The sequence below is a fragment of the Silene latifolia genome, chromosome 1 (genome assembly GCF_048544455.1).
Source record: "Silene latifolia isolate original U9 population chromosome 1, ASM4854445v1, whole genome shotgun sequence".
In the NCBI taxonomy this organism is placed as follows: Eukaryota; Viridiplantae; Streptophyta; class Magnoliopsida; order Caryophyllales; family Caryophyllaceae; genus Silene; species Silene latifolia.
The window spans coordinates 169,450,958-169,462,901 of NC_133526.1; the positions used below are offsets into that span (position 1 = coordinate 169,450,958).

The following is an 11,944-nucleotide window of genomic DNA, read 5'->3' on the forward strand; positions in this document are numbered from 1 at the left end:
TACCAAGGTATCGATCGGTGGATTAGAAATCCTACTTGACTTTCTAGGAATAATTACCGTTTCAGAGGAAGAGGGAATGTTTTCCTCCACGTTCTCCTCTACCTCATTCTCGGTTTGTGGCTCTCGAACTTCTTCAAGCTCAAATTTTCTCCCACTCTGTCTCCTAGAAATAAATTCCTTTTCTAGGAAGACAACATCACGAGCCACAAACACTTTGTTCTCGTGTTTATTGTAGAAGTAATAGCCACGTGTTTCCCTTGGATATCCTACAAAAAGACATTTGTCAGACCTGGGTGCAAGCTTATTGTCAGACTTGATCTTAACGTACGCTTCGCAACCCCAAATACGCATGAATGACAAATGAGGGACTCTCCCTGTCCATATCTCATATGGAGTCTTATCGGCCGCTTTAGTCGGGCTTCGATTTAGTGAAAATACTGCAGACAAGAGGGCAAAACCCCAAAATGAACTAGGAAGCTCAGTTAGACTCATCATTGACCGAACCATATCAAGTAAAGTTCGGTTTCTCCTTTCGGCCACACCATTTAATTGCGGTGTGCCAGGAGGAGTCCATTGTGATACTATACCACAATCTTTTAGGTGTGAATCAAATTCAAAATTTAGATACTCACCACCACGGTCGGACCGTAGAGTCTTTATCTTTTTATCCAATTGGTTCTCTACTTCCTTTTGAAACTCTTTGAACTTGTCAAAGGCTTCACTTTTGTTCTTCATTAAGTAGACATACCCATATCTACTTAAGTCATCAGTAAAAAGTAATGAAGTAGTGAAAACCTCCTCTAGCGGTGATGGTTAATGGTCCACACACATCCGTGTGTATGAGAGCCAAAACCTCACTAGCTCGTGTCCCTTTTCCCGCAAAGGTGCACGAGTCATCTTGCCTAAAAGGCAAGACTCGCATGTACCATAAGATTCGAAACCAAATGGTTTGAGCACTTTTGATGAAGCAAGTCTCTTAATGCGTCTTTCGTTTATGTGGCCTAAACGACAATGCCAAAGGTAGGATTCGTTTGGATCACCCTTTTTGAGCTTTTTAGTTTCCATATGATAAACGTCATTAACATCATTTAAAACATAAATGCCTCCAATTGAAATGGCCTTGCCATAAACCACATCATTTAAAGAAAAAGTACAACACTTGTCCTTGATCATAAAACAAAAGCCTTCCGCGTCTAACGCGGAAATGGAGATGATGTTCTTAGTTAAAGTTGGTACAAAATAACACTTATTTAAATACAACTCTAAACCACTAGCTAAAGTGAGCACATAGGTCCCTACGGCAACGGCGGCTACTCTAGCTCCATTGCCCATGCGGAGATCCACATCACCTTTTGCTAGTGCTTGCACGTCCCTTATACCCTGCAAATGGTTACAAAGGTGAGAGCCACATCCGGTATCAAGTACCCAAGTGGAAGTACAAGCATAATTAACGTCTATCACATAGAGAGAGGAAATCATACCAATAGGCGTCACACGCCCTTCCTTGAGATCCTCCAAGTATTTGGGACAACTCCTCCTATAATGCCCCTTCCCATTACAATGGAAACATTCGGCCTCGGAGAGCTTGACACTTTTTGCCTTGGGATTGTCATTCACAATGGCCTTCCCCTTTCCCTTGTCAATTTTCTTTGACGATTTCTTGAATTGGGACTTTTGTTTCCCTTTTCCTTTCTTGACTCCAAGAGACATGTTCTTTAACTTCATGGTTAAAACATCTCCCTTTTCACTCCCACTAGCCTCCATATCCCTCTCCGCTTGGGTGAGGAGTGCATGAATTTCATGGTAACTCTTATCCATACCATTCATGTTGTAGTGTACCCTAAAGTGGGCAAACTTGGTGGGAAGTGAGTGAAGGATACGATCCACCACAAGAGTTTTAGGAATCTTACACCCTAGACGCTCTAGGATGTCAACATATTCGACCATTTGAAGGACATGGGGACCAACCTTTTGGCCCTTCTCAAGCTTAGCTTCAAAGAAGCGTGCCGCCGCATCGTATTGACGGACTTTAGGTGTTTGTGAAAACATAGTGATCATACGAGTGAATATCTCGTAAGCATTTAAAGAAATGCATGATGGCTTGAGCTTTGGCGATATTGACCATATCAACACATTCTTGATATCATTCAACATCCTCACATAGTCATCATAGGCGGTCCGCACCGCCGATGAAGCTCTTGCACCGGGCTCGATAGGAGGAGCATCGGTTAAGTAAGTGAGCACATTGTCGGACAACGCGGCACTTTTGATGTTGGATTCCCATTCAAGAAAGTTACTACCGTCATCTTTTAAAATACATTTGTCCATTACGGACCTTAGCCATGAATCTTTGCCTAGTGAAGTAGTCGATGGAGTTGATGAAGTTGCCATTGCGAATTAAAATGCTACAACAAAAAAGGGAAATTAACATTCATTGTTTTAAAATTACTTGTAAAAACATGTTTAGCAAGTTTTAGCATTTATATAATGACCTCCCACTTAATTATATAAATGATTCCAAGACCCAAATATTAAACAAAAATGAGCATCGCTTGGGCGAAACATCCCATAATTGCGTAAATTCGGTAAGTCACGTTGACTAATTCTACCTCTAGAACTCTTGGTCGACAAATTTCCTCAAATTTATCTACTAGCCCCGGAACACAAGACCGTCTTATATCCCGTTGAGTCCAACCAATTTTGGCGTGTGATAACCGCTTACCACCCTACTTACCCAAGGTAAAAAGAGAACACCCCGCTAGGGCGAGCGTGGCTCTAATGAACAAGAGATTCATAGGTGTTACTAATTGGTAAGGCTAATCTCAATTTTAGTTATGTGAGAGATCTTGTCAATTTAGTCATAAATTCCTTATAAGTGAATTAATTCAGCGAATGTAAATGACGTGAATTGACAACCGCGAAAAATAAAATGCATGTGAATGGCGATTTTGGCATGCGCGAAAATAAAACAAGCAAACATGTAAGCATATGAATAAATCCTAGTATGGCCTCCTAGTTAATAAACAACTAGTCTATTACATTTCGGAAACCAACTCCTTGGTCCCTTGCCTCTTCATTCCTTAAGTGGCTCTTCCTTGTGGGATTTGGAACACCTTCCAAAAATAGACTCCGTTTCGTTGTAATCCGTCTTTTGGAAACGCCGGTAAAATAACTATTACAAATTAATTACATAGCTATTCCTATTATACATTAATTAATAAAATGAATAAAACTATTAATTAATTACAAACCGACGATACGAGATCGTATTTAATTACAAACAAATCGATATTCCCATTCATTTCGGGTAATAACGATTAAAAATTAACTAGGCCATACTAGGTACAAAAGATAAATACTTTAAATAAATGACAATCATTCATTCAACTTAAATAAATATGCTTAAAATGCTGTAAATATGATGCCAAAATCGCCCTACCTATCATTCATTGGTATCCATCTCGGTTTTGTGGATTTAATCGATTTTTAACATGTAAAAATCAATAATTGACTCTTAAATCTCATTTAAGTCCAAACTAATAGTCCAAACTGTTTTGAACCTCAAAATTAGTCTTCACTAATTTTATGACAAATTATTAGTTTGGTTTGGTGATAATTTGCTAATTAAATCGGAAAAATCATAATATTTAAGTAAAAATCCAAAATAATTGAAAAATTACCCAAACAATTGAAACAAAAATTTTTAGTATTCTGGAACACTCCCAAGAACACCAAAAAGTCATAAAATTGCCCAAAAATTTCGGATAAATTTTGTGAAGAAAAAGATCGATATTTATCGGTTTTTAACCACTAAAACCAATAAATCATCAAAACAAAGTGAAAACACACATGCAAAATCACTTTTGACATTTAAATAATATTTCTAAATGTACATAAATTTATCATGGGCAGAATCAAAAATTTCGAAATTATGATTAATTAATTGGACTTTTATCGACTTTTTACTCAAAAAATCAATAAACATGCAAAAATTTCGAACCAACCTTCAACCTTTTGCATACAATCAGTAGAAAATATGCATGAAATGCCATAAAAAGGCCATGCACCGAATCAACATTTAACTAATTTTAGTCAATTTTTCACTAAAATGCGACATTTTGACTCGGTTTTCTACCAAAAAACATTAAAATTAGCAAAATTACTTGAAAAATCACCAAAAAATTCCACAAACCTTTTGAGATCAGTAGGTATGCATGTCCCAAAAATTTCGTGCCAAAACCTCTTCTAACACAATTTTTGAGTTTTTACTAATTATCTCATAATTCATAAAAATGCTTAAAATCAACATGCAAATTACAAGCCTATGCTCTGATACCACTTGAATGATCATAGATCCATATTAGACTCTCTAATAAAATAAATTTATCTCATAAATTGATGTTAATGTGATCTATGTAACATGCATGCTAATATAAAAGCATAAAAACAAAGTATAAGGAAAAACAATTTCCTTACATTGAATATAAGGTAAAATGGGCACAAATTAGTTCTCCTTACTAATTTGTTCTTGAGCTAAAATATGTGGATGATCCTCCTTGAATAACCTTCAACTAGAAAGTCTCCTCCAAGTAGCACCCAAGAACAACCCAAATAATATTAATAAGTAAGAACTAGTAACTTATTAATATGTGCCCTTGATAATAATACTAGTAATATTACTAACTATTCTTAGTAATAATAGTATACTAGAGAGGAATTATTGTAGAGAGAAGGAAGAGCTTTGTTCACATGCAAAGTATGATGAATTGTGTAAGAAGGATGGAGTGAACAAGTGAATAATATATAGAGTGTAGAAATGGGAAAGGAAGTGGCGGGTGGAAGGAGTCTTTAGTGGACAATTTTTGTTTTATATTTTTATCTTACATCACATGCAAAATGTAGTATAAAACATATATTATGGTAGTATACAAAATAAGGTAAAATGATTATGTAAGTAATCATCCATCACACTTATTTTACACGGTCCACATGACCATATACGGGTCCATGTTGGTTTTTATATTTGTCGCACAAATCCGTGTAATTTTCATTTTAAACATCGTATCATGTTTAAATGCTTCCATAATAAATTCGTCCAATTCACTCCGTAAATATACGTGTACCACTACACATATTATTTACGTACTAATATTAATCACATTAATCAATTAGTACAATTTTAGTAAATTACGATTAATTAACTAAAACCCGTTTCCCAAAACTTATTATTTAATTATCGCATAATTAAATAATAATCTGCCTCTCGAGTTCGCAACTCGAAATCTCTCTAACAATAATCGACTAACCTCTTAATCTATAAATCAAGGGACTAAATGAATTGTATCTCATACAATTAATTAGTTATCAATTTGGGTTCGTTCCTTTAGGTGTGACCGAAAGGGGTCAGTTGATCACCGCCGTCTCACGACAATAACGTCAAACTCTAGTCAGCCAACCGTTATCGATTTACGTTAATCAACTGACGAGGATCAAATAATTAAATATCTGATGATATTCTATTAATGAGATTTATTATGTTAACGCACTATTGTGGAGGACACTAACTCCAACAACAGGTTTCAGGATCGTCGCTCTGATACCACTTTGTGACACCCCCATGCTCCAAGTGCCTTACCAGGACCACATAAGGTATGAGAACGTCACCATCTCGGCTACCCGAGGCAATGATAATCAAATGACAAAGAAGAAACATATTTAAATAGCAATATAGTTTAAAGTGATTACATGTTCAAGAGCCAAAACTGATAAAAGTGAAATACAATGTTCTCAAATCCAAAAGTACTAAACAACTAGTCCAAAACAACGGAAGACTCTAAGACTGCATTGTGGTGACTCATCCCAGCTGACCCAAGCGTATCTCCTCATACCTGCTCAACAACTGCTCACCACCCCCGAATGGATCACCACAGTTTTTAAAACAATTAACGGGGTCAGTACTAATTACACGAAAACAATGCCACAATGAAACAAGTACACAAACAGTTCAAACAGCTTAACACAACCCAGTCTCCATCTCCAATCTCCACATAACTGACTAAACACTAAAGTGTGTAGCCCTGCCAGAGTACCCATCGCAAAAGGTACTCCTTGCCGTAAGTGGGGACCGCAGCCGTTCCCACCTAAGCCCCGCTCATCTCCATCGAGCGATAAACCCATTTTCATTAATGTGCACATCCCTTCTATGGCGGGTTCCACAGAAGGCGAATTAAGGGCATGAAGCCACTCCCACAAGTGACTCCACTCAGCCAGGGACTCACCCCGAAGATCACAGACAGTTATACAGTAGTCACAATACTTCTATCAACAACCACCAAATTAGAATCCAATACGATAATTACTCACACTACTACAAAAACAGGTTTAGAGAACAGTTGAAATTAGCTTTAGAGAACGCCTCTAAGGCGTTCTCCAACTCAGTGTTCTCTAAAGCTTAGAGAACGGTTAGAAGAGACGTTTTATATTCACAATAATAGAGAACAGTTCTGCTTGCGACTGTTCTCTATTCTTTTTTACTTTTTCAAAAAAAAAATTAATATTGACGATATAATGAATAAAATTAATACTCCGTATTTTTTTATTGTAACCATTTAAATATCACTATAACCAAATACCAATACCAATACAATTGTTTCACAACAAAATTATGCTTATGCAGTACATCAGCCAAAACAACCCTATTACATAACTTCAACATACACCCAATTGATGCACTAAAAACACACATAATCTCAATTTAAATCTTGTTGCAACTTCACCCCGTATAGCCCGCGATAACATTAGCTGAACCACTTGCGAGAAACGGGAAATGAAGGTAACTTGTTTCCAGTATTACCTGTCACTAGTCACGAAGAAGAACAATACTTGAGATATGAGAATTAACACTAGTTTAGAATAAAATGACATACGAAAAGCTATATGGGTAGGGCTAGTGAGTACGATAGACATGTATCTATACACTGTTCGAAAAGTTATTGTCAAGTTTCAATACAAGCGAAGACGAGAAATAAGTCGACATTTGTATTTAAGAGAACTAAAAATAGACAAATGATAAATACTAGCTAATTATTACATGAACCGTTGCACTTATAGGCGATGAAGTATTGAATTCCTAAGACACTAAGGTCTTCACATAAGGTAATAATTATGTGACAAATACACCAAACATGAATGAATTAGCTCGAAACAGATAAGGGGGAAAACAATATTTCTATAGTAGATGATTGCCTCATATGAAGTCAAAGAATATTTGTTCCAAGGTAAGACTGAGGAATTATTAAAGCTGATGGACGTTGTTGTAGCCAACATCAGACCACGTAAATCAAAAGCCGCCAAAAATAGACATACACAAGTACTCGTAATCCCAATATTCATTTTTAAAAACACACCCAAATCATGGCCTTGTTCCTAATACGTTCAATGCAGGTTACACTAATAACCGAATTGATGAGCAGTTTAATAAAGAGGGAAAGACATAGGAACTGGTCAGGATTGAACCGACAAAGGGAAAATTTGCACAATCATGCCTTTGTGCACTGGGATACTTTTCCCAATTCATTCTTAGTGTTTTATCAAAAACATCTCTCAAAACAACATGAAACAACTTACTTAAAAGAGAAAGAATAATATTACAGAATTCACACTCATAATCACATGATCAAGCTTTATCTATATAGCTAGAGCAATGATCAACAATATCAAATTGTTCGATATGATTAAGCTTAGCCAACAACAAAATTAATTATCAGAAATGCATTTCACAATATCAACCGAAAAATTGCCAATTCCCATTGATTCATATATTATCACCATATTGAATTTCATCACATAATACTTCGATAGTTTCCATCCCGAAATCTTTTACGTGTTACAGTATTTCATCACCGGATTATTATCAGAAATGCATTTCACAATAAACTACTTCGATTATTTCCTCTTTTACATGTAACAAATACTTATTAATGGTCAGTATAGTTTTCGTCCCGAAATCTTTCGTATGTCCTTTCTTTCTTATTGTCAAATTATGATGTTTTGCTATGGACATAATGACATTTGATATCAATTGCTAAAATCAAATAACCAGTGGATACAACTAATGGATATTTGATGTGACCATAATTAGCGCATATTTAGCCCCCGAATTAGCCTTGTTCCCATGCTTTTTAGTGCATATTTGGGTCATTTCTTATCTTTAGTTCTTTGTTTTGCATATTCTTTGAGATTTTGATCCCTTGGTAGGAAAGGAGTAAGAATCTTGCATTTTCATGGCAAAACGAGACTAAATTGATCGAATTCAATGACCAAGCATCAAGGAGAGACAAGATTAGAAGGCCTTTGTACATATGATAGTAGAAGAGCAATGTTGAGAAAGGATCCTTGAGTCCCCAAGGAAATCCCCAAGGAATTTATGAAGAAAAGGGAAGAAAAGAAGAAGATGTCTTGCTGAGTGACAATCCGTGCGGATTGTCACCAATCCGGCCGTCCCCCAGCTGCACAATCCGTGCGGCTTTCCTCTAATCCGCTCGGATTCCACCTCCACAATCCGCCCGGATTCCCTCGAATCCGCTCGGACCCCATCGCCAGAATCCGCCCGTCCCGGCCTTATTCCGCCCGGATTCCAGCACAGCACGATTTCCTCTTCTCCAAGCTACAAAGAAAGAAGCCCTTCCTTCGAAAAATACCGGCTCCTCCTTGCTCAATCTAAAAAGTGTAATTACTAGTTTAGCCCTTAGTTAACCATAATGCATCCTCCCTAATTTCCACTATAAATACCCCATTAGTCTAATTAGAGGAGCATGTTCTTCTTATCAATAATTAGTATAGTTAATATCAATCAAATCTCTCTTTAATATTGTAATCAAGTATTAATCAAGTTTTAATCCAAGTTTTAGTTCTTTAATCTCTCTCTTGTTCATCCTTTATTTTGGGTAATTGAAGATTATTTGGGTTATTATTGGGAGATTGACAACCTCTCAATCAAGCATTCAAGTACTTCTTTTATCTTTGCTTTATTATTGGAATCATTAGTAGGTATAATTCTCTTAATCCCTTTTAATTATTGTTAATTACTTCCATTTATTCATCATGTTTCATATTGTTGGTATGATTGACAACCTTGCTAGCATGATCAACATGATAATGAGTGAGTAGTCTCTTAGCTAGGGTTAATGGGTGATTAGGGGAAACCAACATGGGGAATGATTCATGCTTAAATTAATATGCTTTCATGTTTTATTTGCTTGCTTGTTTTGATCTTAACTCATGCACATGTTATGTTTGATGAAATGTTAAGCCTATGAATCCTTGCATTTATCACCATCACCTATCTTTTCAATGAGACTTGTAAGACATAAACCAACTCGAGTCTGATTAGACCATGCATGTTGTTGAGTAGGGAAGATTAAGTCGACTTGTAGGTGTTGTACAATCTAATCGATTCGGCTCCGGGACCCAAACTTTCCTAGGATTGTAAGATATAACCCAACTCAATCCATCACAACAATAATTGCTTGCTTATAATTTGAGAACATGTTTGTATGATCAATTCCCATGATTCCCCTATGATCCCATGACACCCTAGTGCTTTTTAATCAATTGTTTACACCCCTTTTAATTCATCTTGCTAGTTTATTTTCATTGCTATCTTAGTTAGTGACCTTCTACATCAACCCAAATTGTGACACCCCTAAGACACCACTAGTTTCAATAGAAATCTCATTTCAATTCCCGTCCCTTGGGATCCGACCTTTACTTGCCTCTTTACTAATTGTAGAGTTATTTTGTGAAGTTATAAATTATGTTTTGATTCGACCGTGACCCAACGACCACATCTATTTGTGAACACGAAACGGACCGATCAAAAATGGCGCCGTTGCCGGGGACGGTGTTTGTTTGATTTAGATTTCCTTTTTATTGTTATTAGTTGTGTCTTTCTTCGCCTTGGGGAAGTAAAATTACTCAAGGTTTGCTCTAATCGTTTTCAAGTTGTTTGATATTTTACGAGATGGATTTCATAGATTGTTTTGTAGAGGACCACTTGAGTATACCTTACTTTAAGGATCCCATGCAAGCATTGGAAGCCTTGGAAGCAAGTGAGGCTAAGAGCATGTATTTGGAGTTGGAGGTGGATCTCTTTGAGGCCGCTCTAGCTAACAAGGAACTTACTCGTGCACAATCCGAATTAGTGCATAATATTCTAGTGGAAGCATGTCAACCCATAGAGGATGAGCAATCCATCCTGGAAGATATTTTACAAGCTCAAGAGCAAGAGGAACCCATCATGGGATTTGAATATGATGAGGTTGATGAAAGTGAAGTTGAGTATGCTATGAGAATGGAATGTCTAATGGAGATGGAGCAAATTCTCAATGAAACTCCAAAGGAGGAAAGTAAGTTACAAACTCCAACTTTGAAACCCCTTCCCCCAAATTTGAAGTATGCTTACCTCGATGAATCAAAGACCAAACCCGTGATTGTTAATGATAGACTTGATGATGACCAATTGGGAAAATTACTTGATGTGTTGAAACAACATGAGAAGGCTAGAGGTTATAGTCTAGATGACCTTAAAGGGATAAGCCCCAACTTTTGCATGCATAGAATTCATCTAGAGGAAGACCATAGACCTACCATTCAACCCCAAAGAAGATTGAACCCCCACATGCAAGAAGTTGTCAAAGGAGAAGTCATGAAATTACTTGATGCGGGAATCATATATCCTATATCGGATTCTTTGTGGGTTAGCCCCGTCCAAGTGGTACCTAAGAAAGAAGGTACCACGATAGTGACAAATGAGAAAAATGAACTAATACCCACAAGAATGATCACCGGTTGGCGTATGTGTATTGACTATCGAAAATTAAATTCCGCAACAAGAAAGGATCACTTCCTCTTACCATTCATTGACCAAATGCTTGAGAGGTTAGCTTCCAACAAATTCTTTTGTTACCTTGACGGGTATTCGGGATTCTTCCAAATCCCCATACACCTGGATGACCAACATAAGACCACCTTCACATGCCCTTATATGGCAGTTTTGCATATAGGAGGATGCCTTTTGGTTTCTGTAATGCCTCCGCCACTTTCTAAAGATGCATGATGTGTGTCTTCTCCGATTACTTAGAAACCATAATGGAAGTTTTTATGGATGATTTTAGTGTTTATGGAAAGGACTTTGACTCATGTTTGCATAATCTTTCTCTTGTGTTGCAAAAGTGTGAAGATGTTAGCCTTGTTTTAAATTGGGAAAAGTGTCACTTCATGGTCAATGAAGGAATTGTTTTGGGTCATTTGATTTTGGAAAAGGGCATCGAGGTCGACAAAGCTAAAGTTGAGGTGATAGAGAAACTCCCACCTCCCGTGAATGTTAGAGGGGTGAGAAGTTTTCTCGGTCACGCGGGTTTTTATCGTCGTTTCATAAAGGATTTTTCAAAAATAGCGAAACCCCTCACTCAACTTTTGCTTAAAGATGCCCAATTCCAATTCACTGATGAGTGCGTTGAAGCTTTTAATAGGATCAAAGAAGCACTAATCTAGGCACCAATTATCCAACCCCCAAATTGGGATTTACCTTTCGAGATTATGTGTGACGCTAGCAACTACGCCGTTGGGGCGGTTCTTGGCCAACGGGTAGGGAGAGCTCTTCACGCCATCTATTACGTAAGAAAGACCCTCGACCCCAGCCAAGTGAATTATGACACAACCGAAAAGGAGCTTCTTGCCATTGTGTATGCTTTGGATAAATTCCGTTCCTACTTGCTTGGATCCAAGGTGATTGTATTTTCGGATCATCATGCTCTCCGACATCTCTTGATAAAGAAGGAGGCAAAACCAAGATTGCTGAGATGGATTTTGCTTCTTCAAGAATTTGACTTGGAAATAAGAGATAAGAAAGGAGCCGAGAATGTAGTGGCGGATCACTTGTCAA

At 37.2% G+C, this 11,944-nt stretch overlaps 1 protein-coding gene across 2 annotated transcripts; it reads right to left on the minus strand.

The window, feature by feature from the left end:
* Nucleotides 1-1,084: 1,084 nt before the first annotated feature.
* On the minus strand, nt 1,085-5,042 carry LOC141609632 (uncharacterized). 2 transcript variants are annotated; one of them, XM_074428582.1, is made up of 3 exons: nt 4,477-5,042; nt 1,482-2,405; nt 1,085-1,380 (listed from the first exon to the last, which is right to left on the minus strand). In XM_074428582.1, exons 2-3 carry the CDS (start codon nt 2,389-2,391, stop codon nt 1,346-1,348), a joined length of 945 nt encoding a protein of 314 aa, XP_074284683.1. In that variant the 5' UTR covers nt 2,392-2,405; nt 4,477-5,042; the 3' UTR covers nt 1,085-1,345. The 2 variants fall into 2 exon arrangements, with proteins under 2 accessions (XP_074284683.1, XP_074284676.1); XM_074428575.1 differs by having other exon boundaries at nt 1,482-5,042.
* Nucleotides 5,043-11,944: the final 6,902 nt, after the last annotated feature.

Coding starts and splice junctions, on each gene's coding strand:
- LOC141609632 (XM_074428582.1), bottom strand. CDS start 2,391: ATGGCAACTTCATCAACTCCATCGACTACTTCACTAGGCAAAGATTCA. Junction 1,381..1,481: donor AGGGCGTGTGACGCCTATTG/GTATGATTTCCT, acceptor AACCATTTGCAG/GGTATAAGGGACGTGCAAGC.